Source organism: Oncorhynchus gorbuscha, linkage group LG10 (assembly GCF_021184085.1).
Source record: "Oncorhynchus gorbuscha isolate QuinsamMale2020 ecotype Even-year linkage group LG10, OgorEven_v1.0, whole genome shotgun sequence".
Taxonomy (NCBI): domain Eukaryota; kingdom Metazoa; phylum Chordata; class Actinopteri; order Salmoniformes; family Salmonidae; genus Oncorhynchus; species Oncorhynchus gorbuscha.
Genome location: NC_060182.1, coordinates 41,415,880 through 41,440,737, shown reverse-complemented (window position 1 = coordinate 41,440,737; position 24,858 = coordinate 41,415,880). Strand labels below are relative to the sequence as shown.

The 24,858-nt window shown below is 46.2% G+C and overlaps 1 protein-coding gene across 1 annotated transcript in view; it reads left to right on the top strand.

Moving 5' to 3' along the window:
- The window catches only part of LOC124046893, a 75,137-nt gene that overhangs the window by 47,461 nt on the left and 2,818 nt on the right, over nucleotides 1–24,858 (top strand). Inside the window, exons 5-23 of the mRNA XM_046367667.1 lie at nucleotides 187–344; nucleotides 728–816; nucleotides 1,134–1,353; nucleotides 1,872–2,196; nucleotides 2,452–2,570; nucleotides 2,786–2,986; nucleotides 3,342–7,109; nucleotides 7,539–7,582; nucleotides 7,938–8,073; nucleotides 8,204–8,320; nucleotides 8,561–8,662; nucleotides 10,773–10,821; nucleotides 14,274–14,435; nucleotides 14,828–15,007; nucleotides 15,292–16,651; nucleotides 16,826–16,982; nucleotides 17,240–17,492; nucleotides 24,135–24,223; nucleotides 24,482–24,834. Of these exons, the coding sequence (XP_046223623.1) occupies nucleotides 187–344; nucleotides 728–816; nucleotides 1,134–1,353; nucleotides 1,872–2,196; nucleotides 2,452–2,570; nucleotides 2,786–2,986; nucleotides 3,342–7,109; nucleotides 7,539–7,582; nucleotides 7,938–8,073; nucleotides 8,204–8,320; nucleotides 8,561–8,662; nucleotides 10,773–10,821; nucleotides 14,274–14,435; nucleotides 14,828–15,007; nucleotides 15,292–16,651; nucleotides 16,826–16,982; nucleotides 17,240–17,492; nucleotides 24,135–24,223; nucleotides 24,482–24,834 (7,882 nt within the window). The remainder of the gene's footprint in view (nucleotides 1–186; nucleotides 345–727; nucleotides 817–1,133; nucleotides 1,354–1,871; nucleotides 2,197–2,451; nucleotides 2,571–2,785; nucleotides 2,987–3,341; nucleotides 7,110–7,538; nucleotides 7,583–7,937; nucleotides 8,074–8,203; nucleotides 8,321–8,560; nucleotides 8,663–10,772; nucleotides 10,822–14,273; nucleotides 14,436–14,827; nucleotides 15,008–15,291; nucleotides 16,652–16,825; nucleotides 16,983–17,239; nucleotides 17,493–24,134; nucleotides 24,224–24,481; nucleotides 24,835–24,858) is intronic.

Below are 24,858 nucleotides of genomic sequence, written 5' to 3'. Positions count from 1 at the left end.
CAGAGGAGGTTAGAGGTCAAAATGATATTCAATAAACACAGGTTGCACCGTTTGAGCATCACTGTCCAAGCATGATGATGCTTATTTCACCAATTTCGGGTAATTTTGGTCTCAAAATATCTTCATCTGGGTATTTAAGGTGTGCGACTTTACCTTTTCAATTGACTAATGTGCCCTGTCTTCCAGGTACCCCTGAGTTCATGGCTCCAGAGATGTACGAGGAACATTATGATGAGTCTGTTGACGTCTATGCCTTTGGGATGTGCATGTTGGAGATGGCCACCTCAGAATACCCCTACTCAGAGTGCCAGAATGCTGCACAGATCTACCGCAAAGTCACCAGCGTAAGTCTGGGACCGCTGTCCCTTTGGGCTTGTCCCTTTGTGGCATAGGTTCCCTTTCCCCTACTTCTACAAGATCTTTCCGTCTAACGTTCTTCACAAAAACCCCTTTGGCCTTTTGGCCAAGTCTGTCGTTTCCCGACTTGCCCTTGATCTTCTCACCAACCTCCCTCAGATTCAGTAAATTATTAAATATACTGTATATGTGACAGTACATTAGCTGTAGTCAGGGTTTCTTCATTACTGCTTCATGATTAACTCTCTGAAGTATTACAGGAGTCCCATCTAAAGTATATTACTGTCTGTGTGGGACGGAGTAGTACATCATCTATATCATTGTCCATTCGGTCACCTCACCTGCCCCCTCTCTCCCGCTCTGCCTACAGGGTATAAAACCAGCCAGCTTCGATAAAGTCAATGACCCAGAGATCAAAGAGATCATTGGGTGCTGCATCCGCCAGGACAAGAGTCAGAGGCAAGTGTTTTGACCTCTCTCTACCCCCCTTCCCGCTCTCTCTCTCCTAATAATGGGAGGAATTGCAATGTCTTTTGCAAACCTTGCTAAACAGCAGAGCGCTTGTAAAGAAAAAGTCTAGTGGTTAGGGCCGCTGACCCCGGGAACATATACCAGAGTGGGCATGCTTCAACTCCAGCCCGCTGCCCTTGTGAATCGCCATTCTCCTACCTTTCCTGTCATCTGTTCTTCCACTGTCCTATCCGATAAAAGCCACACATTGTTTGGGAAAGAAGTGGGCATTTGTTGCGAGCTTGATGTGTTGTCTCTGTCTGCAGGCTGTCCATCCGGGACCTGTTGACCCATGCGTTCTTCGGGGAGGACACCGGGGTGCGTGTGGAGCTGGCGGAGGAAGACACGGGCTGTCAGGACTGCCTGGCCCTCAGGATCTGGGTGGAGGAGCCAAAGAAGCTGAAGGGAAAACACAAAGACAATGAGGCCATCGAGTTCAGCTACGACCTGGAGAACGACAGCGCAGAGGAGGTGGCTTCGGAGATGGTGAGATTAGGGGGAGAAATGGATAGGGAGGAAGGGAGAGGGAAGCAGAAAGAGAAATGGTGAGACACTGATACCTTTTTCACACCTTGGTGCAGACCCAGACTGTATCCTGCAGTCTGATATTCCTTTCTGGCATGGCCCCAGGCTAGAACATTACAGTAAAGGTTGGCTCGGCTCAGCACATTAGTGTGAAAATGATAGAAGAGAGAACAGTGCTAGACGGAGCAGGAATAACTAGGACCTCTGTTGAAGGAACTACAGGGAAGGTTGGAGGGCTACAGGAAAGGTGATCTATTACAGAGTCCACCGCTCATTAATCAAGGTTTCCTTGCTAGTTGTTGCCTCCAACCTACATTCCCTCGCCATGCTTTCAACTTTTTCTCTCTCTTTTTCTCTCTGCCTCCTATCTCTTTCTCTCCACCTACCCACTCTCTCTTTCTCTCTCTCTCTCTCTCTCCTCTCTCTGTCTACCCTCTCTCTGTCTACCCACCACCCCCTCTCCCTCCTCCTCTATCCAGGTGAAGTCAGGCTTCTTCCACGAGAGCGACGCTAAGGTGGTGGGTAAATCCATCCGTGACCGCGTCACGCTCATCAAGAAGTCCCGTGAGAGACGCCAGCAGCAGCTGCTCCGACAGCAGCAAGGCTTTGATGAGAGACGGGACTCCACCCTCACCTCCTCCACCTGCTCTCACCTCTCCTCCCTGGGGCCTGGGGTGGCTGTGTTGACAGGGGGAGGTGGGGGAGGAGGAGGGCAGGGTGAGGTTGAGGAGCTTCCAGAGGTGGATCAGCATGTGAGGCAACAGCAGCAGATCCACAGTGGGAATGCTCTGAGCCTGCCCACAGGTACAGCAGACCAATATTCTGTCAATCAGAGGCTTGTAGAGATTTGTTTACGGCGTAAGACTGTATACTGTGTTTCCCTACGTACTGACTGTGATGGGGTAGATATCAGCAACGAAGTGGAATATTAAGATAAATATGGTATGGTTGCGGACAGTCCTAGAATAGGATATAATGATAATGATATTATTTTCCTTATCCTCAAAGTAGTATTTGTCTAGACTCCTTTATTTACTCTTGCCTTTGTATTTACTCCAGGAGGTGAGAGCATTGGCTCAGCCAGCTGTGAATCCTATGCCAGTGGCCAGAGCCAGGCATACCCTCAGCAAGGGGAGTCATACATGCTCTCTCAACTCAGCCTCCCTGCTGCTGCCTCGGTGAGTATATGGCATCTCAAAGGACTCCCTATTCCCTATGTAGTGGACTACTTTTAACCAGGGCCAAAAGTAGTGCACTATGTAGAGAATAGGGTGCCATTATAGACCATATTATGGTTCTTCCTGTTTTGGAAAATCTAGTTTACAAAGAGATTGATATCTTATCTCCAACCCTGCAATTATGCTCAATTGTGTTGTCTGTTATCTGTTTTTAGGCATTTTTGGCCCACCACGAAATGCTCCCGATTGGTCAGAGCGGAGGAGTTCCGAACGTGCCTACTGGTCAGAGTGGTGGGATTTCCGCCATGTGCATTGGTCAAAGCAGTGGTGGGGCACCTTTTGGTCAGCAGACTTATGTTCAGCCTGTTGCTATGGCAACACAAGCCTCACCAGGTGTACCACAGCAGTATTCTCAGGTGAGTGGCTCTCGATCCCGTTCAACTCTCTTAACATCTCTGTAACATCTCTTTTCTACTGGACAAAAGAAGATTGAACCTTGATTTATTCCGAATAGCTTTTAATCAATTCATGTAACTATTTTATCAGATGTGCTTTAACGATAATAAAAACGATAACAATCTTGATCGTGACAATGCTTTCATGTCCTCTAAAGAATGTGTGCAGTCCTTTGATAATTAATGCCTGCCCTTTATCCAATGCTTACTCTTCCCTCCTCTCTTTACCTCAATCTCCGCCTACCTGCCCTCTCACCATAACTCCATCTGACCATGTCCCTGTCACCCCATGATGGTTATCTTCACACCATCTCAGTCATACCATTCGGATGGATCACAGATCGCACCAATGGCCCCTTCCCAGTCCTGTGCACCCCCAGTTTCACCCCAAGCCCAGCTTAACATTCTTCCAGCTCCCATATCAGTGGGAGACCCAACAGGACTAGTGGGAGTTGGTGACATGGAGGCCATGGTCCCTCTCCCACAACAGACCCAGGCCAATGTCACTCCTAACATCATGCAGGCCTCTGACATCCAGATGACACCCCAGCCTTTAACCCAGCAAGCGCAGCCTTTCATGATTACCCAACAGCAGACCATTGTTCAACAACAGCAGATACTGATGGAGCCACAGCAGCAGCAAATGGAGGCTCAACAAACCACCCTGCTTCAGCAGCAACAACCACACCAACAACAACAGGCCAATGTAATTCCCCAGAAGGCGGTACTGATACAGCAACATATAGAACAACAGCAGCAGACTATAGCAATCCAACAGCAGCAAACTACTGAGCTTCAGCAGCAAGTGTATGTGCAGCAAGCTTTGGTTCAGCAGCAAATGCAACAGCATCCTCAGCAGCAGGCCTTACCACCACAACAGCCATCAATGGACCAACAGCAGCAACAACAACAGGCATTGTCATTACAGCAAGTGGATCAAACCCAAGCCTATGTGCAACCACCGCTAAACGACCTACAACAGCAGCAACAACTGCAACAGCAGCAAACATTGTTGCTACACCAACAGCACCAGATTGAACATCAGCAACAACAACAAGCAATGTTACTAGAACAACAACAGCAAGTGTACATACAACAGCAGCTTGAGCAACAGCAGCAACAGGCGTTGCTACAAAAGCAACAACAGGCACGGCTACAACAGCACCAACTGGAGCAACAGCAAGCGCTGTTACAACAGCAAATATTTGAGCAACAGCAGCAGCAAGCGATGTTACAGCAGCAGCAACAAGAGCAGCAGCAAAAGCAAGCCTTAAAGCAACAGCAACAACAGGTGCAACTACAGCAACAACAGCTAGAGCAACAGCAAGCGCTGTTACAACAGCATCAGTTTGAGCAACAGCAGCAGCATGCGCTCCTACAGCAGCAACAACAACTGGAGGCTCACCAAGCGAGCCAGATCCAACAACAACCGGAAATGGATCTACAACAGCAGCAACCACTGTATCAACAACAGCAAGCTGTGCTGCAACAACCGACCCAACTACAACAACAGGCGGTCGTCAGTCATCCAATCGACTCACAGCAAGCTGTGCTACAGCAACAGTTGGAACAACAGCAAGCCCTGCTACAACAGCAACAACTTCAGCAGCAACAAGCAGTTTTACAGCAGCAGCAATTGGAGCAACAGCAACAACAGGCACAACTGCAACAGCAGCTGGAGCTACAACAGCAGCAAGCTTTGTTACAACAACAGATCGAGCAACAACAGCAACAGCAGGCGTTGCTACAACAACAACAAGCAGAGAGACTACACCAACAGGCTTTGCTACAACAGCAGCAGCAACAGATTCAACAACAGCAAGAGACTGGGCAATCGCAGCAGCAAACCGCCAATATTCAATTTCAACAAAGTGAGAAACAAGAGACCACTTTGATTCAGCAACAATGTGAGCAGTTGCAAGCTTTGATTCAACAGCAACAAATTGATGTGTGTTTGTTGCAGCAACAACAACAACAGCAAAACACTGCTATGTTTCCACCTAGTCACACGAGCCTAACGCAGCAGCAAGTGACAGAACAACAGCAAGTAGCGCTGATACAACAGCAGCAGCAGCAACAACAAGCTGTATTACTGGAGCAACAACAACAAGCGTATGTTGTCCAGCAACAACAGCAGGGCCATCAGAGCTCTGTCATTGAACCTCCTTCTCAGATCCCCCTTGTTGCCCCAAACCTACCAGCAGCAGAGGTTATACAGGCCATGCAGGTCCAAGCTCAGATGGCTGCCCAAGCCCAGGGTCAGGGAGCCAAACCTGTAGCCATTCAGCCACAGATTCCCAGCCAGGCTCCACTGGCTATAGTGCATGCCCAAGTCCTGGCCCAGATTCAAGCTCAGAATGAAGCTCACCCTCAGAGCCTGGGCCATTTCCCAGTCCCAGTACTCCAGGCCCAGCCCCAGCCTCCACTCAAAGCCCAGCCCCAGATGATTGAAGTCCAGATTCCACCTCAAGTGGTGGCCCCGATCCAGGCACCAAGTCCTCCGATCCCTATCCAGTCCCAGGCTCCTATAGTACAGGCTATCCATCAGATCCCAGCTCAAATACAGGCCCAGGCTCCAGTGCAGTCACTCATCCAGCAGACTCCCCAGTCTCTGCATCCAACCCAAGCTTTGAATCCGATTCCAGCAGTTGTTGAGACTCAGATGATGCCTCCTATGAGGCAGAGTCCAGCTCTGGTCCAACCCCAACCTCCAGTCTCAATAACCGCCATGCACAGCCAGATCCAACCCCAGCACGAGTCTCCAGTGCAGCCCAGTGTTCAGCTCCCAGGTCTAGCGCAGCCTCAACACCGCCCCCATGCTCCAGCTGTACTACTGGCACCCCAGTATGTCACTGCACCTCAGCCCACCCAGCAGCAAGCCATACAGCCAGTCCTGCAACAACAACATCAGGACATCACACAACAAGTTACCCAGCAACACCAGCAGGTACTGTTGGAGCAACAGCAGTCCATGGTGCAGTACCAGCAGATGATGCTGTCTCCTGGATCTGTTGGTGTTGGAACTGTCATGGAGGCCCCTGCCTCCACAGTCATAGACCCTACCACCTTGGTCTCTGCTTCGCCTCAACACATACAACAACAGACTGGGCAAGTGTATAACCAAGGCCAGCAGGTACAGCTACAACCACAGGTACAGCTACAGCCTGTCCCACAGCCACAACAGCAGCAGCTGCAAGTAACAGGAAGCCCAGCTGTGGTGCAGCCGTTAAACCAACCCATACCTCAGGCTCAGTCTAAATCTATGCTGCCTCAACCCATTCCCATGGAGCAATACCAACAGCAACAGCTGGTGCAACAGGTTCCACAAGTCGTACAACAGACACTCCCACAGCAGCTTCAGTCTCAGACAGCCCCAATTCAACAGGCTCTGCAGTCTCAGCATCAGCAGGTCTCAAATCCCGACCCATGTCAACTGGGTTATCAGCTTCCTCAGATCCCCCCACATCTGTTGCCCCAGCAGTCTACTGTTAACCCAGCACAGACAGCATCCCCCAGAAACGTGCCCCAGCTCGGGTCTCAGACTAGAGCCCTACCCCTGTACAGTCAGGTAGTAGCAGGAGCAGGAGGTCTGCCACCATCCCCCCAGCACCAAGCTCAGCTGACACAGCCAATACCCACGCACACACACACCCAGATGGCCATGCAAGCTCAGGCACACACCCAGACACTGGCCCAAGCGCAGGCCCATGCCCACACCCAGACCCAGCACGCTGAGGCTGCATTGGCGGACTCCACCACCGAGCAACAGCCCCCTCTGAATCCTTCCCAGGCTACTTCCTTCCCTCTTCCACAGATGCCCCCCAGTCCTTCTCATATATCGTCTCACCCCCACCCTGCCTCCCTGCCACCCCTCCATCCTGCTAACCCTGGCCCAGAGACCCAGCCCACCCCACCAGAGAGCCAACTAACCCTGTCTGGTCTGGCTGATGTCCCCTCGGGCCTGACCTCTCCCCCGGCTGTTGCCGCCACTGCCCAGCCCCTTGACTCTAACGCCCCCTCGCTGCTGCACCCCACCTCAACCTCACTCCAAGACTGTGACCCTGCTCTGCTGGGCATTGCTCAGGTACAGAAGTGCATGCCACTCTACCACTACTGTATACTGTTCCACTACTACCACTATCTTCATCCAATATCCAGCCGATTCTAGAAGGGTGTATACAGTAGAGAGTATTCTGAGGGCCATACCCTTTTTGAATCACAATAAAACACATTATTTTTGTTTTGTTTTTAAGAAAAAGTCCTTTTACTCAGTTACGCTAAGTACATTTGTATGGTATTTGTTCTGATTTAAACTAACCGGTACTACAACAACCAGATCCAGTTTTTTTCCTTTAAATTACATTAAAATAGGTTCATTTTTGTTCAATTTCCTATTTCAGTTGTTCAATTTGATTTGTATCAGTCAACTAATGGTTTGGTATCTATTTTTTCTTTGTTGGTTTTTGCTGTTTTCTGTATGTGCGTTGGTCTGTCTATTTATGTGGCTCTACAGGAGAGTCCAAACCAGTCTGGCACAGAGAGACACTCCTCTTCAGGGTATGTGTCACATCACTACTCTCAACGTCGGCCCCAATTTACTTCCTTGCTCTTGCCCCTGGCCCTATCAGGTCAATGTTTGCAGATCAATAAGTTTGAAGTGATATGGTGGAAGCTACACCACTACACTACTTAAACCTTTCCAGAGCCGTCCGATCTGCAAACATCCAAAGGTTAGGACCAAGGGGAAGGGCTAGGGACCGGTTGTCAATGTTCGCTTATTTTTTGTTTTGAATGTCAAGCCCTCCATGTTAGAAAAGACTATGCCCACTACTGTACATGGAGTACTATTTATTTGACCATCAATGTTCACGTGTTGTGCATGACTCTTGCTTGTCTGACACCTCTCTCACAGTGCTGTTTCAGCCAATGGGGATGGGGATCTACAGATGTTAGCCAATGGAAAACTAGAGAGGATGAAGTCTCAGAGGAGATTGTCCTATCGGGGGGCAGAAAAGGGATCCCATGCATTTCAACTGAGTATGATCCAGGTATAGTATCCCTAATAATATGAATCCCTATCAGGATGTGAAAGGTTTACAATAAATTGTCAAGTCCAAGAAGTTGTCATGTCCAAGACATTGAACAGAACCACATGGTTTCTCTTCCTGTGCTCTGTAGGTGTCCGGCTCTGGTGACAACATGGTGGAGTGTCAGCTGGAAACCCACAGCAACAAGATGGTCACCTTTAAGTTCGACACAGAGGGAGACGCACCTGAAGACATCGCAGATTATATGGTGACTAGATCAACAGGCAGTTCTACATGGACATTGCATGGGATTATTGTACCTCAAACTTCTACCTGTTTTGATATACTAGATATGAATATATGATTATTCTATATTGGATGGGATGATGGTTTTTGCGGCAAGCATTCTCATTTGGACTAACACCCAGTTCGCCATGCAGCCTGTGTTTGGTCCATTGAGTTTGGCTTTAAAAATATATATTTTGTGTATCTGTAATGTCTTGTGTAGGTGGAGGAGGATTTTGTCCTTGAGTCAGAGAAAGATACATTTGTGGAAGAGCTGAGGTCCATTGTCAAGAGAGCTCAGGAAATTCTCCTCACACATCAACAGGTCTGGTTTGAAAACATTGGTTATGTCCCACATGGCACCATAATACCTATTCCCTACATCAGGGGTTCTCAGAGTGGGGTCTGCTGGGTTCTCAAAGTGGGTGCTGTGGAGGTACTGCAGGGGGTCCACATCCAGATAAATACACTGCATGACCAAAAGTATGCTCGTAGAACATCTCATTCCAAAATCATGGGAATTAATATGGAGTTGGTCCCTCCCTTTGCTGCTATAACAGCCTCCACTCTTCTGGGAAAGCTTTCCACTAGATGTTGGAACATTGATGCGGGGACTTGCTTCCATTTAGCCACGAGCATTAGTGAGGTCGGGCACTGATGTTGGGCGATTAGGACTGGCTCGCAGTTGGTGTTCCAATTCATCCCAAAGGTGTTCAGTGAGGTTGAGCTCCGGGCTCTTTGCAGCCCAGTCAAGTTTATCCACACTGATCTCGACAAACCATTTCATGGACCTTGCTTTGTGCACTTTTGCCACAAAGTTGGAAGCACAGAATCGTCTAGAATGTCATTGTATGCTATAGCGTTAAGGGGCCAAGCACAAACCATGAAAAACAGTGCAGACCATTATTCCTCCTCCATCAAACTTTACAGTTGGCACTATGCATTGGGGCAGGTAGCGTTCTCCTGGCATCCGCCGAACCCAGATTTGTCCGTCGGACTGCCAGATGGTGAAGCGGTATTCATTACGCCAGAGAACACATTTCCACTGCTCCAGAGTCCAATGGCGGCAAGCTTTACACCACTCCAGCCGACGCTTGGCATGTGTGGATTTCATGAAGCTCCCGATGAACAGTTATTGTGCTGACGTTTGCGTCCAGATTCAGTTTGGAATTTGGTAGTGAGTGTTGCAACCAAGGACAGACGATTTTTACACGCTTCAGCACTCTGCGGTCCAGTACAAGCCTACATACATACATACGTACATACATGGTGGATAATTAGTTTCCCTACAGAAAAGACACTAACCTTCACACATTTAGATGGTGGGGTCGATGTGGGGCCAGAGACAGCAGGGGTTCAAACTGTAGAACACAGTTCCGGCATTTGAATATAAAAATGTATTTTATCAAACACAACTATGCTACCTCATATCTCTGGGATCCTCAGGATGACAAATCAGAGCAAGATTACTGAATGTAAGTACATTATTTACCTTCAGAGGTGAATGTATCAAACCAGTTGCCGTGATAAAACGTTTTATTGTTGTGCACTCTCCTCAAACAATAGCATGGTATTTTTTCACTAATATTAGTGGTTTAGTTTTAAAACTGCAAAGTTTCTCTGCCTCATTGCAAAATGTGTAGAATTGCATGATATTAGCTCTACAGCTGCAACAACAACAAAAAAATCCCTCTGCCCAATGACAAAATTTGTAGAATTGCAGGATATTCGCTTGAAAACAGCACATTTTTCTCTCCGATGCTAAGAGACTGGCTTTTAAAATGTTCCTTCCCTGGACCTGAGACCTGGTTCGTCCAGCCATGCCGAAGTCATAAGTAAAACTTATTGTATGCTTTTTATTTAATTACATTTTTTAAATCTCACTCGAGTTGTGTTCTGATTATGAGGGGGTCCCTGAAGAATTTGCTCTCACAAAAGGGGTCCTGGGCCCCTAAAAGTTTGAGAACCCCTGCCCTACATGGTCGAAAGTAGTACAATATAAAGGGAATAGGATGCTTTTTGGGAAGCTGCTCCGATATCCTTATGTAATGTCTTTTAGGCTCCTTTCTACTCTTAATCTTTAGACATACAGTTTGAAACACTGAACCCAGTACAGCGTACAGCCAGGGGTAAAGCATGTCCTGATGTCCATATTATGGTGCCTTGAAAACAGGTCCATGTAAAGTACTGTCTGTCTTTTATCTTACCGTTATGGAAACAATATGTCAGTAGCCATGTCAGTAGCCATATCCTATGTTTTGGTGAATGCTAAACCTAAACAGAGAGCTAATGTAATGGTGTATGGAGAACATACAGAGGCCCTTACCTTGGCTAATGTAATGGAGCAACCATAGCTAATTGGATTGATTACAATGTCATTCCGCCTGTATGTATGTTAACATCGTCTGTTCTGTGTTTTCCTGTTTTCTGTCCAGACTGGATCTATGGAACAGCTGCATGTGAGCACTCCAACAGGCACAGCAAGTGAGTTACCCCTCCCTGGCTTTGTCCAAAATGGCAACTACAGTGTATTGGGAAAGTTTTCAGACCCCTTGACTTTTTCCAAATTTTGTTGCCTTATTCTAAAATGTATTAAAGTTTAGACATTTTTGCTAATGGAAAAAAAAAAACGGAAATATCAAATTTACATAGCATTCAGACCCTTTACTCAGTACTTTGTTGAAGCCCCTTTGGCAGTAATTAAAGCCTCAAGTCTTCTTTGGTAAATAAGTTACACTCAAGCTCTGACATGTTGGCTGCACAGCTATTTTCAGGTCTCTCCAGAGAGGTTTGATTTGGTTCAAGTCCGGGCTTTGGCTGGGCCTTCAAGGACATTCAGAGACTTGTTACGAATCCCTTTGGCCCTGCAGTCTAGGGGGATGGAAACGAGACCCGTAACAGAGATCATAACAGTGAAAAGGAACAGTGACAACTAATAACAACAGACAACCTAAATCTAGGGGGGGCGATTGTTGACTGCCACCTGTGACTAGGGCAGAAGGAGAGAAAACAAATGCACACAGGATACCTGTATCCGTAACCATTCCTGTGTTGTGTTGGCTGACCTCAACCCAGTAGGAGGTCCTGAGCGCTGTAAAACAGGTTTCCATCACAGATCTCTGTACTTTGCTCCATTCAGCTTTCACTCGAATCTGACTAGTCTCCCAGTCCCTGCCACTGAAAAATATCCCCATAGCATGATGCTGCCACCACCATGCTTCCCCGTAGGTAGAGATGGTATTGGCCAGGTGATGAGCGGTGCCTGGTTTCCTCCAGTGCCAAAGAGTTCAATCTTGCTTTCAACCTTGTTTCTCCTGGTCTGAGAGTCCTTTAAGTGCCTTTTGGCAAACTAAGCGGTCTGTCATGAGCCTTTTACTGAGGGGTGGCTTCCATCTGGCCACTCTACCATAAAGGCCTGATTGGTCGAGTGCTACAGAGATGGTTGTCCTTTTCGAAGTTTCTCCTGTCTCCACAGAGGAACATTGGAGCTCTGTCAGAGTGACCATCAGGTTCTTGTTCACCTCCCTGACGAAGGACCTTCTCCCTCAATTGCTCAGTTTGGCCTAGCGGACAGTTCCAGTAAGAGTCTTGGTGGTTCCAAACTGCTTCCATTTAAGAATGATGGAGGCCACTGTGTTCTTGGGGACCTTCAATGCTCAGGAAATGTTTTGGTACCCTTCCCAGATCTGTGCCTCGACGCAACCCTTTCTCGGAGCTCTACGGACAATTCCTTTGACCGCATGGCTTGGTTTTTGCTCTGACATGCACTATCAACTGTGGGACGTTTATATAGACAAGTGTGTGCATTCCAAGTCATGTCCAATCAATTGAATTTACCACAGGTGGACTCCAATCAAGTTGTAGAAACATCTTAAGGATGGTCAATGGAAACAGGATGCACCTGAGCTCAATTTCGACTCTTATAGTAAAGGGTCTGAATACGTGCAAACATTTCTAAAAACATGTTTTCGCTTTGTCATTATCGGGTATTGTGTGTAGATTGATGAGGGGGAAACAATTGTTTAATCAATTTTAGAATAAGGCTGTAACGTAACAAAATGTTGGAAAAAGTGATGCGGACTGAATACTTTCCAAATGCACTGCGTTTCCCTATATAGAGCATAGTGCATGTATAGTGCACTTCTTTTGACCAGATCCCTATATGGGGAATAGAATTCAATTTGGGACTCGCCCCTCCTCCTCCCCAGTATAGCCACCTTTTAGCAAATACATCTAGGGTAGTGATAGGGGCATGTGAACATATATATATATTTATTTTTTGGGCCAAATCATCTTTAAGTAAATATGAAGTTGATTTCAGGTGATTTTGGTCACATGCACCTATCACTTTCATACATTTTTAGCGAGTTGTGGCTAAAGTTAGCTTAAGTTTGAAATGGTTGTTTAAGGAAAACAAACCATGGATTACAATTTCTCCAGGCTCATAGACTACTTTCAGGGTTACGAACCATCTAACATCATGTTGTAAAATGGTAAGCTACTCCTTTAACCCTTTTGTAATCCTAAAGCATTATGAATGATGTCCATGGTCACTAAACAGATCTCCAAGCCATTCCTAGTCGATCACCAAACATTTCTGTAAAAACACAAGGATACGCCTTGCGTTCCTATTTTTTTATTTGTTTTGTGCTGTTGGCTGTAGGTGCACTTGATTCAGCAGCCCGAGTGCCGGGAAGGCAAAGTGTTCCCATTTTGAACCATTTCATGTGTCTAAGGTAGAACTCCTACCCGGCAAGCCCAGAGAGCAAATCAAGTGCACCTATAGGCCTACCACTGACCAATCAGATGGCTCAGATCACCGTGTCTACACAGTTTCCTCACGACAGTGTAAAAAGAAGGCTCGAATGCACAGCAAAGTTGATAATGTTCCATTTTAAAAGCATGACTAGGGAGAGACTCAATGAATACAGAAAAGAGCTGTTGTTTTTGAGTAAGTTTATATTTATGTTGTTATTCAGCACTGTCAACACTTTGTTCAACAGTTTTATAAAGCCATAAAATGCACCGTCGCTCCTTCCAGTCACACGACAACCAGCACTGCAGCTGCAATCAACGAGTACAGCAAAGACTGTCAATAAACTTGCGTTGTTATTATTAGCGGCTTGTGTCTTTTTAAATATCGAGGAATATTTCACTTACTCTGGTCATAGGAGGAACAACATGAATTGGTGCATGAGGCTGAAATAATGCTGCGCGACTTAAGTTTCGTTATTAACTGGAAGACTGTGTCCCCTTTTCTCAGTGGAGAGAGGGGGATGGTGAGTCTGGGGAGATGCAGCCTCACCACTGCTCTCTCCTTCCCCTCAGACTGACCATCAGATGCAGGCCATCAGTCCAGTAAAAAAAAAACGTATTATGCTCACTCAGCTGTTTCTCACAAGTAATATGTAATCTATGTACCAGTGTGATCATATAAGTTTAATTTTAAAATGTTCTGGGAAGAACAACATTGGCAGGGTAACTCGAGCATAGCCAATATGCAATGATAATGTATTGGGCCTGTAGCCCACTGCACAAACCTCCTTGCTACAGAACTGTTTTTAATTGGTTAATGTTGCATAGGCTTACATTTTTGAAATCATGTTACAAAAAAAATCTCAGCAGTAGATCTCGGCTTGCATTTTGACTTAGTGATCTTGACTCAGAAAAGGTTGGTGACTACTGTTCTATGTGTTTATGAAGGCTTCATTAAGCCTTGAAAGTAAAGTTAGTTCATTCAAGTGGGACCTTTTCTATATTATTTTGGTCTCTATCTGCCAGTTGTGCAGCTCCTTGTGATTATTATTATGAATCATTATTAATGATTCTGAATTATTTCTAAAATATCTATATAGGTTTTATAAAGTGTTTAAGGAAACCTTGAAAGTTGTAGTTAGTTTAAAGTGGGACTTTTTATATATTATTTTATGTTCCAGTGGACTGGGCGCCTCAGTCGTCTCCGGTGGGCAGATGGAGGTTCTTCATCAACCAGACCATCAGACACAGAGACTCCACGTCCAACCAGGGAGGAGCGTCCACCCCTCCACCTCTCTCGACCGGAGAGGTCAGGGTGCCCCAGTCTACAGACACTGACAGAGGTACAGTAACAGTATGATTGGGTCAATGAAAGACACACCTGGGCAGTAATCTAACACAGGGCAGCAATTCCCTTTTCACGCTACCAAGCCCACCCCGAAAACAGTAGGGGTTGAAATATTTTCTGAACTGTCCTGTGCAGTTAGTGTCCTGCTCCAAAGGTGGGCTATGCACTGTACAGAAAATGTTGCAACCCCTTCTCCCATGTGCTGGTTTTAATATTGTCTCATTGCATTGTCTTTTCCAACGACTATGGTGGAAGCGTAACCAGGCCAGCGTAGTACGGCTGGGCTCGGCTTAGCTGTGTTTGGTTCTGTCTGTCGAGTAACACCAACTAAACCTCTGTCCCTCCTCTCTCTGGTCTTGTGTGCTCTGATTGGTCAATGTACTTTAGAGGGGGGGCGGAGGATCCCAGAGATCGGACTCCTCCTTCGCTGGAATGGTCTCCTCTCCTCCTCCCCGCTCCACGTCCACCCTGTGTGTCCCTGCCACCGCCTCCTCCCCCCCTGCCTCCGCCTCCACCGTTTCTGCCCCTGCCTCCATGTCTGCCCCCCCAGCCCCTGCTGCCCCTGCTCCTGACACGACGGCCTCTGCTGCCTCTGACAGTAGGGTTTCCGCCCTGACTTCTAGTCTCGCTAGTGCAGTTGTTGCCTCAGTCCCACACCCAGTCCCCGCTGCCTCGGCTAGGCTAGGCCTAGACCTGCAGGCTTCCATTAACCAAACTTCCAGTGCCACCACAGCAACATCCTTCATCCCAACCACCGCTGCCAACCTCCCAGTCACTTCCATGGTAGCTGCTTCTGCCACCATCGCGCCCACTACCACCCCCCTCTCCAACTGAAGCTCTGACCTCTCCAGCTACGAGTAGGGGCTCTATGGTGAGCCAGGGCCGAGGACCAAGCCTGGGTGATGTAGTAAAGGTGGCCACCCTAGGACAGTGTGTGTCTGGAGGGGACCACTCATCCACTGGCTCAATCCACCCACCAGTGGCTGTGGCTGCAACCGTGGCCTCTCCTCCTGTTAGCCGTGCTGGTCTGGAGCAGCAGCAACACACTCTGCCTCAGATGCAGTGCACGGCAGCCCAGGTTCAGCCTCAGGTCCAGTTACAACAGCAACTCCAGACAGTGCAACAGGTACAGCAGCAGCAACCACTCCTAGAACATCAGCAACAACAACAACACCTGAAGACTGTGCAACTCCAACAGGTACAGAAACAACAGCAAGAGTACCAAGAGCAGATACAACTGCAGCAGCAGAAGCAGCAACACGCGTTGCAACAATCTATTCAACAGTTGCAGATGCTGCAACAACATCAGCAGCAGTCTGAGGTACATTTGCATCCCCAGCTCAGTCACACAGAGCCGTTACAACAACAGTGTATGTCCCTGCAATCACAGACAGAGATGTTGCCGCTGGCACTACAACTACAGACTCAGCAAATGCCTGTCCAAATGCAGAACGCACAGTACAACACACAGTTACACATGCAACAGCTACACCAGTTGCCACCACCACAGCAAAAACAACCAGTCATTTCACAGCAACAGGCAGCGATTGACTTGCAGCCACAGCATCAGCAACAGTTAACTCTGCAACAAGCACTGCATATTCAGCAGCAACAGCAAATGCTCCAACAGCAACAACAGCAGCAGCAGCAACAACAGCAGCTGTCAGTGAACCAACAGTATGTCCAACAACAATCAGTACAGCCACTAAACATGGCGCTCGTACAACCGCAAGCTCAACAACTCCCTCTAGAACAGACACAACAACTAGTACAGCAACAGCAGCAACAACAAGTACAACAAGAGGTTAACCATCAGCAGCAGCAGGTGCCCCAGCAGGCTCCTCCCCAGAAGCAGACGTCATTACAACAGTCAGAGTGGAAGAGGTCTACAGAGGAGGACGGTGTGACAGAGGATATAGGCAGTCACTCTGCCCCTCTACATCCCTCCTCAGACTTATCGTTGCCCCTCAACATTAACACAACCTCCGATGCCCCCTTACCGCCCCTCTCCCTCACCTTGACCCCATCCCCAGTCCAACCATCCTCTGTGGCCGAGTCGGACAGCGAGGGCCCTCCCAAAATCGAGTTTGTAGACAACCGCATTAAGACTCTGGATGAAAAGCTGAGGAACTTGTTGTATCAGGAGTATAGTAGTGGGGCAGCTGTGACGGGGGGAGCTGCTGTGGCTTCTACCGCAGGTGCCACCGCAGTGTCAGCAGCCTCCACATCGGCAGGAGGGGATGAATCCTCGGGGCCGCACTCGCTCCAACCCTCCTCCTTCCCTCCTCCCGTGTTGTCATCCTCAGACACCTCTCCTCACTCTTCCTCCTCCACCACCTCCTCCACCACCTCCCGCTCCTCCTCCACCTCTCCTGACCTGGAAAGGGGGAGAGGAGTGGGGGAGGAGGCTCCACCAGAAAGCCCGGTGGAGCAGCAGCCCGGCCCGTCTCTCTCCTCCGCCTCCCTCGCTTCCTCCCTCCTTGCCTCTCCACACGGAGACTCGGCCGGGCCCCCGCCTATCCCTGGAGAACCCACTGTTTTTGTAAGTAAGGTCCACATATCTGGATGTTGAATTGAAACATTGAATAGTGATTGACTTTTACCTGAAACTTTATGTAAAGATCACTACTTCGATTGCCTTGTTCTTATGAATGTCTTTTTCAATGCTACGGTTCTTGTTATGTAAGTTTATGATATTCCAGCATCTCTTTTTTTTTCTCTCCGAGTCTCTACCCCCGATTTTGGCAGCCACTCTTACCATGTCGCTATGTTACCTATCCCCTCCCCTTACCCCTCCAGGCTGCCCCCCCTCACTCTGACACCAGTACCCCAGGAGAAGTCACTACGTGGCCTGCAAATCTGCAACCCGTCCCCCTGGGCCCTGGATCGCCGCCACAGCACAATGCAGGAGGTGGATATTTTGGCCTAAACCTGACATGTCCTAGTATCAGAAATCCCGTTAGCAAGAAATCCTGGACTCGCAAATTCAAAAGCTGGGCTTGCAAACTGCGCCACTCCGCCAGCTTGTTCAAGAAGCCCAGAGTCCAGCAAGGTAGCGTGATCTTAGAGAGAGAGAGAGAGAGAGAGAGGGTGAATGGGATGTTGGTTGGTGGGGGTGTTTATCTCAAATACAAATGGGTAGATACAGTATGTTTCGTGTAACCTAGTTGTGTTGTTTCTGATCATCTTTGACAGCAATTATTTGATTGTTTATTCTTTAACAAGTAATTAGTAACTGTAATTGTATCAATTGTAATGTTATTGTCTTTGTTGTATAGTGCCATGTCGATGATATCACTACATGATACATTACTCGTTTGGATTTATTTGTTTTGGAGAATGGCTTTACTAAATTTATTTTGGCAATCTTTTTTTTGTTTGCATGGGGGATAACTCACCCTTGGCATGAGGCTGGAATAGTGGAAAGAAGCATAGAGAAGAGGAGCCAGAGAAGGGGGGATGAGGAGGAAAATGGTACAGAGTGTAGGAAGGAAGGAGGGAAGAGACGGGCATCATCAGGAGGGTGATATGTCCGTGGTGCAGATGAGCTTACTACTGTAACTCTGGAGGTGCACGTGGATCTGCAGCCCCCGAGCTAGGATGCCCACCACAGCCCCACCCTCTGCTCTGTAGGCCACTGCCCAGTCAGTGCCAACACACCAAACACTGCCCTCACCACACCAACCACCCCACCTGCTGGCACAGAGTAGCTAAGAGCACCCCACACACACTCGCACATACCCAACGGCTCAAGGACACACACATAATGTACACACAAACACTCCCCTACGTATTTATTTGGACAGTGAAGCTCAAACTTTTCATTTGGCTCTATACTCCAGCATTTGAGATCAAATGTTTTATATGAGGCGACTGTACAGAATGTCACCTTTTTATTTGTATGAAAATACCCTCACATGGTGACGTACTGTCACCTCATAAAACATTTGATCTCAAATCCAAAATTCTGGACTACAGAGGCAAATGAAAAGTTTTAGGTTTGCTCTCCAAATAAATATGTAGGGGCTTGTACATACCATGCTTTCAGGCTCACTTACATACCACGCTTTGAGGGCTCACAATCACACGTGGCACATGTCATGGCAATCACTGCATATGTATGCAGTACATTTAGATGCAATACATTCCTTAAAATACTTTCTACATGAGCCATTTGCTTTGTCAGTATGTTATGTATTGTATGTGATATCCTAGATTATGATGACAGTCATAATTTACTATACATTGTGCACATTGTACAGTACATGGTTTAGAAGTAACTACAGTACCAGTCAAAAGTTTGGACACACCTACTCATTCCAGGGTTTTTCTTTATTTTTACTATTTTCTACATTGTAGAATAATAGTGACGACATCAAAACTATGAAATAACACATATGGAATAATGTAGTAACCAAAAAAGTGTTAAACAAATCAAAATATATTGTACATTTTAGATTCTTCAAAGTAGCCACCTTGATGACAGTTTTGCACACTTTTGACTGGTACTGTATATATATATATATACTGTTTCTTTCTTAACTGCATAGGCTTTTGTAAGGTTAAGCTTACAGTATAAGCTTATATTGTTTTAGCAGACTGCTATTCTTATATGTATTAGTGTGTTTCACTGTTTAGTTTAGTTATGTGTATTTTCATTTTACACTACATGGCCAAATGAGTGGATTCGGCTCTTTCAGCCACACCCGAAGCTGACAGTTGTATAAAATCTCCATAGACAAACATTAGCAGTAGAATGGCCCGTACTGAAGAGCTCAGTGACTTTCAACGTGGCACCGTCATAGAATGCCACCTTTCAAACAAGTTAGTTTGTCAAATTTCTGCCCTGCTGGAGCTGCCCCGGTCAAATGTAAGTGCTGTTATTGTGAAGTAGAAATGTCTAGGAGCAACAACGGCTCAACTGCGAAGTGGTAAGCCACACAAGCTCACAGAATGGGACCGCTTAGTGCTGAAGAGCGTAGTGCGTAACAGTTGTCTGTCCTCAGTTGCAGCACTCACTACCGAGTTCCAAATTTCCTCTGAAAGCAACGTCAGCACAAGAACTGTTTGTCTGGATCTTCATGAAATTAGTTTCCATGCCCCGACAAGCCTAAGATCACCATGCGCATGCCAAGCTTCGGCTGGAGTGGTGTAAAGCTCGCCTCCATTGGACTCTGGACCAGTGGAAATGCATTCTCTGGAGTGATGAATCACGCTTCACCATCTGGCAATCCGATGGACGAATCAAATCTAGGTTTGGCGGATAACAGGAGAACTCTACCTACATGCATAGTGCCAACTGTAAAGTTTGGTGGAGGAGGAATAATGGTCTGTGGCCGTTTTTCATGGTTCGGATTAAGGCCGAAAAAATAAAATTGTGTACTTTATACCCCTTTTTCTCCCCATTTTCGCGATATTCATTTGGTAGTTACAGTGTTGTCCCATCGCTGCTACTACTGTATGGACTCGAGGCCATGTATTGATTTGATTTGAGAGGATGAGGTCGAGAGCCATGTGTTCTCCGAAACAAACAGCCCGCCAAGCCGCACTTCTTCTTTGACACACTGAATGCGCCTGGCTGCCACAAGGAGTCGATGCTGGGCCAATTGTGCTTCACCTAATTGGTCTCCCGGTCACGGCCGGTTGCGACACAGCCCGGGATCGAACCTGGATTTTTAGTGATGCAGTGCCTTAGACCGCTGTGCCACTCAGGAGGCCTGTAAGGAAACCTTAACGCTACAGTATATAATGACATTCTAGACAATTCTGTGCTTCCAACTTTGTGGCAACAGTTTGGGGGGGGAAGGCCCTTTCCTGTTTCAGAATGAAAATGCCCCTTGCACAAAGCGAGGTCCATACAGAAATGCTTTTTCAAGATCGGTGTGGAAGAACTTGACTGGCCTGCACAGAATCCTGACCTCAACCCCATCGACCACCATTGGGATGAATTGGAACGCCGACTGCGAGCCAGGCCTAATCACCAAACATCAGTGCCCAACCTCACTAATACTCTTGTGGCTGAATGGAAGCAAGTCCCTGCAGCAGTGTTCAAACATCTACTGGAAAGCCTTCCCAGAAGAGTGAAGGCTGTAATAGCAGCAAAGGGGAGGACCAACTCCATATGAATGCCAATGTGTTTGGAATGAGATGTTTGACGAGCAGGTGTCCACATACTTTTGTAGTTTTACACTACATACACATGTAGTGTATGTGCACTTGTTCTACATATGTGTGTATACAGTTGAAGTCAGAAGTTTACATACACTTAGGTTGGAGTCATTAAAACTCATTTTAAACCACTCCACAAAGTTATTGTGAACAAACTATAGTTTTGGCAAGTCGGTTAGGACATCTACTTAGTGCATGACACAAGTCATTTTTCAAACAATTGTTTACAGACAGATTATTTCACTTACAGTTGAAGTTAGAAGTTTACATACACCTTATCCAAATACATTTAAACTCTGTTTATCACAATTCCTGACATTTAATCCTAGTAAAAACTCCCTGTGTTAGGTCAGTTAGGATCCCTACTTTATTTTAAGAATGTGGAATATCAGAATATTAGTAGAGAATGATGATTTATTTCAGCTTTTCTTTCATCACATTCCCAGTGGGTCACAAGTTTACATACACTCAATTAGTATTTGGTAGAATTGCCTTTAAATTGTTCAACTTGGGTCAAACGTTTCGGGTAGCCTTCCACAAGCTTCCCACAATAAGTTGGGTGAATTTTGGCCCATTCCTCCTGACAGAGCTGGTGTAACTGAGTCAGGTTTGTAAGCCTCCTTGCTCGCACACGCTTTTTCAGTTCTGGCCACAAATGTTCTATCAAATTGAGGTCAGGGCTTTGTGATTGCCTCTCCAATAATTGGACTTTGTTGTCTTTAAGCCATTTTGCCACAACTTTGTAAGTATGCTTGGGGTGATTTTCCATTTGGAAGACCCATTTGTGACCAAGCTTTAACTTCCTGACTGATGTGTTGAGATTTTGCTTCAGTATATACACAGAATTTTCCTTCCTCATGAGCCATCTATTTTGTGAAGTGCACCAGTCCCTCCTGCAGCAAAGCACCCCTACAACATGATGTTGCCACCCTGTGCTTCACGGTTGGGATGGTGTTCTTCGGCTTACAATCCTCCCTCTTTTTCCTCCAAACATAATGATTGTCATTATGGCCAAACAGTTATATTTTGTTTTCATCAGACCAGAGGACATTTCTCCAAAAAGTACAATCTTTGTCCCCATGTGCAGTTGCAAACCGTAGTCTGGCTATTTTATGGCAGTTTTGGAGCAGTGGTTTGTTCCTTGCTGAGCGGCCTTTCAGGTTATGTCAATATAGGACTCATTTTACTGTGGATATAGATACTTTTATACCTGTTTCCTCCAGCATCTTCACAGGGTCCTTTGGTGTTGTTCTGGGATTGATTTGCACTTTTCGCACCAAAGTACATTCATCTCTAGGAGACAGAACGAGTCTCCTTCCTGAGCGGTTTGACGGCTGCGTGGTCCCATGGTGTTTATACTTGAGTACTATTGTTTGTACAGATGACCGTTGTACCTTCAGTCGTTTGTAAATTGCTCCCAAGGATGAACCAGACTTGTGGAGGTCTACAATTGATTTCTTTTGATTTTCCCATGATGTCAAGCACAGAGGCACTGAGTTTGAAGGTAGGCCTTGAAAAACATCCACAGAGACACCTCCGATTGATTCAAATTATGTCAATTAGCCTAATGGAAGCTTCTAAAGCCATGACATAATTTTCTGGAATTTTACAAGCTGTTTGGAGGCACAGTCAACTTAGAGTATGTAAACTGGAATTGTGATACAGTGAATTGTACAGTTGAAGTCGGAAGTTTACATACACTTAGGTTGGAGTCCTTCAAACTTATCACAATTAGTATCACAATTCCAGTTGGTCAGAAGTTTACAAACACTATGTTGACTGTACCTTTAAACAGCTTGTAAAATTCCAGAAAATGATGTCATGGCTTTAGAATATTTTATTAGTCTAATTTACATCATTTCAGTCAATTGGAGGTGTACCTGTAGATGTATTTCAAGGTCTACCTTAAAACTCAGTGCCTCTTGGGACCACTCAGCCGTCATACCGCTCAGGAAGGCGAAGCGTTCTGTCTCCTAGAGAGGAACATGCTTTGGTGCGAAAAGTACAAATCAATCCCGGAACAACAGCAAAGGACCTTGTAAAGATGCTGGAGGAAACGGGACAATGACCCCAAGCATGCTTGCAATGTTGTGGCAAAATGGCTTAAGGACAACAAAGTCAATGTATTGGAGTGGCCATCAGAAAGCCCTGACCTCAATCCTATAGAAAATGTGTGGGCAGAACTAAAAAAGCATGTGCGAGCAAGGAGGTCTACAAACCTGACTCAGTTACACCAGCTCTGTCAGGAGGAAAGGGACAAAATTCACTCAACTTTTTGTATGATGCTTGTGGAAAGCTGCCTTAAAGGTTTGACCCAAGTTAAACAATTTAATGGCAATGCTACCAAATACTAATTTAGTGTATGTAAACTTGTGACCGACCCACTGGGAATGTGATGAAAGAAATAAAAGCTGAAATAAATCATTCTCTAGTATTATTCTGACATTTCACATTCTTAAAATAAAGTGGTGATCCTAACTGACCTAAAACAGGGTATTTTTACTAGGATTAAATGTCAGGAATTGTGAAAAACTGAGTTTAAATGTATTTGGCTAAGGTGTATGTAAACTTCCGACTGTATATGGTGATGTACTATCATACATAATGTGTAAAACCATATCAGCAGCATTCATGCCAAGCTGTACATTTTTACATTGCTATCTCAAATGATGCAACATATTCATATACACCAATTCTGTTTAGAAAACCCCCAGATATCATATACCACAAATGACATCCCTTTTAATCTACATTGTGGATCAATTTATTCATCCAGATTGACATGTGATGTTTGTGTGTGGGGTCTGTGTGTGTGTGGTAGTGTGTGTGTGTGTGTGTGTGTGTGTGTGTGTGTGTGTGTGTGTGTGTGTGTGTGTGTGTGTGTGTGTGTGTGTGTGTGTGTGTGTGTGTGTGTGTGTGTGTGTATACTGTGTACAGTATACTGATGCATACATTCAACTAACTGACCCCTCCCTAAAATGCATTTCTATCTCATATCTTTATGTGAATATTAATTACTGACTTACAGTATATACCAACCCTTCCCACACTCCATAACATGTTATGCTTATTTAAGCATGTTTTTACTGTATATGTTATTTTTAAGTTATCTTTATCATAATGTTTTTATGCTTATTCCTGTCACTGTAAGAAAAGGACTGCAAAACATAAGAATGTTATAGTTTTCTAAATCAATGTAATGTCACACACGCATTCCCATGAACTGTAAGCTTGTCTACAATAGAATACTTATTTGTGTAGTCACAGGGTTGCTGTCTGATAATGATATGTCATGGGATTTAATGATCTTTAACTCTGTCTTTCTGTGTTTGTGGTGTCTGTGTCCACGTCTTATCCCTGTGCTTGTCGGTATACCCCTCTGTGTGTGCCTATGTCTGTGTGTTTGTCTATCTACCTTGTCCTCACATCTGTATCTATACCCATGTGTGTGTCTCTGTCTCCGTGTCCTTGTCTCTGTCCTCCTCTCTCTCCCCCTGTTGTTTTTCATTCGCCCTCTTTTTACCAGACGGTCACTTTAGTGGCAGTCAGGCAGTCAGCGAGGAGAGAGAGGGGACTTCCTCCAACCCTCCCCACTCACTCAAGGGACGATTTCAGGTACGAAATAGACTCTAGACACCTGTGTAGTTCTGAAAAGATTTGATAGGTAGGTGTAAGCAATATGGCAAAATAGCCTCACAGTGTACGAGAGGACACTACCAGTACTACCAGTACAGTACTACTACCAGGCCTATTAAATTCTTTCAGATCTATTAAGTGCCTAGAACTTCCTGATAATCACTTCCTGGTTAAATATCAGAATGTGCTGGAGGAACACACACAAACTTAATGACTCCCACTTTGTATTTTCCCCAGGTCACCCCAGTGCCCCAGCCCCCTGAGGCCTCTCCCCCCAAGGAGGCAGCCTGTGGTACGGGCAGCAGCCACAGGAATGTGGGGCGCTTCTCTGTGACCCAGACGGAGAACCAGAAAGAGGAGAAAGAACTGACGGACAGCTCCCCTGTGTCTCCTGACCTGGAGAGAGAGAGGAGGAGGACCCGAGGGAAGGAGGGAGAGAGGGAGGAGGGGAAGAGGACTCCAGCACTGAGCAACCCACCCCGAGGACATGGTCACGGGCATGGTCATTCTCCCCTGGGCAGTAGTGATGATGAGGAGAGTGAGATGGAGGATGAAGACCTGAGGAAGGAGCTGCACACGCTGAGAGAGAAGTGAGATGATAAAATAGAATACCT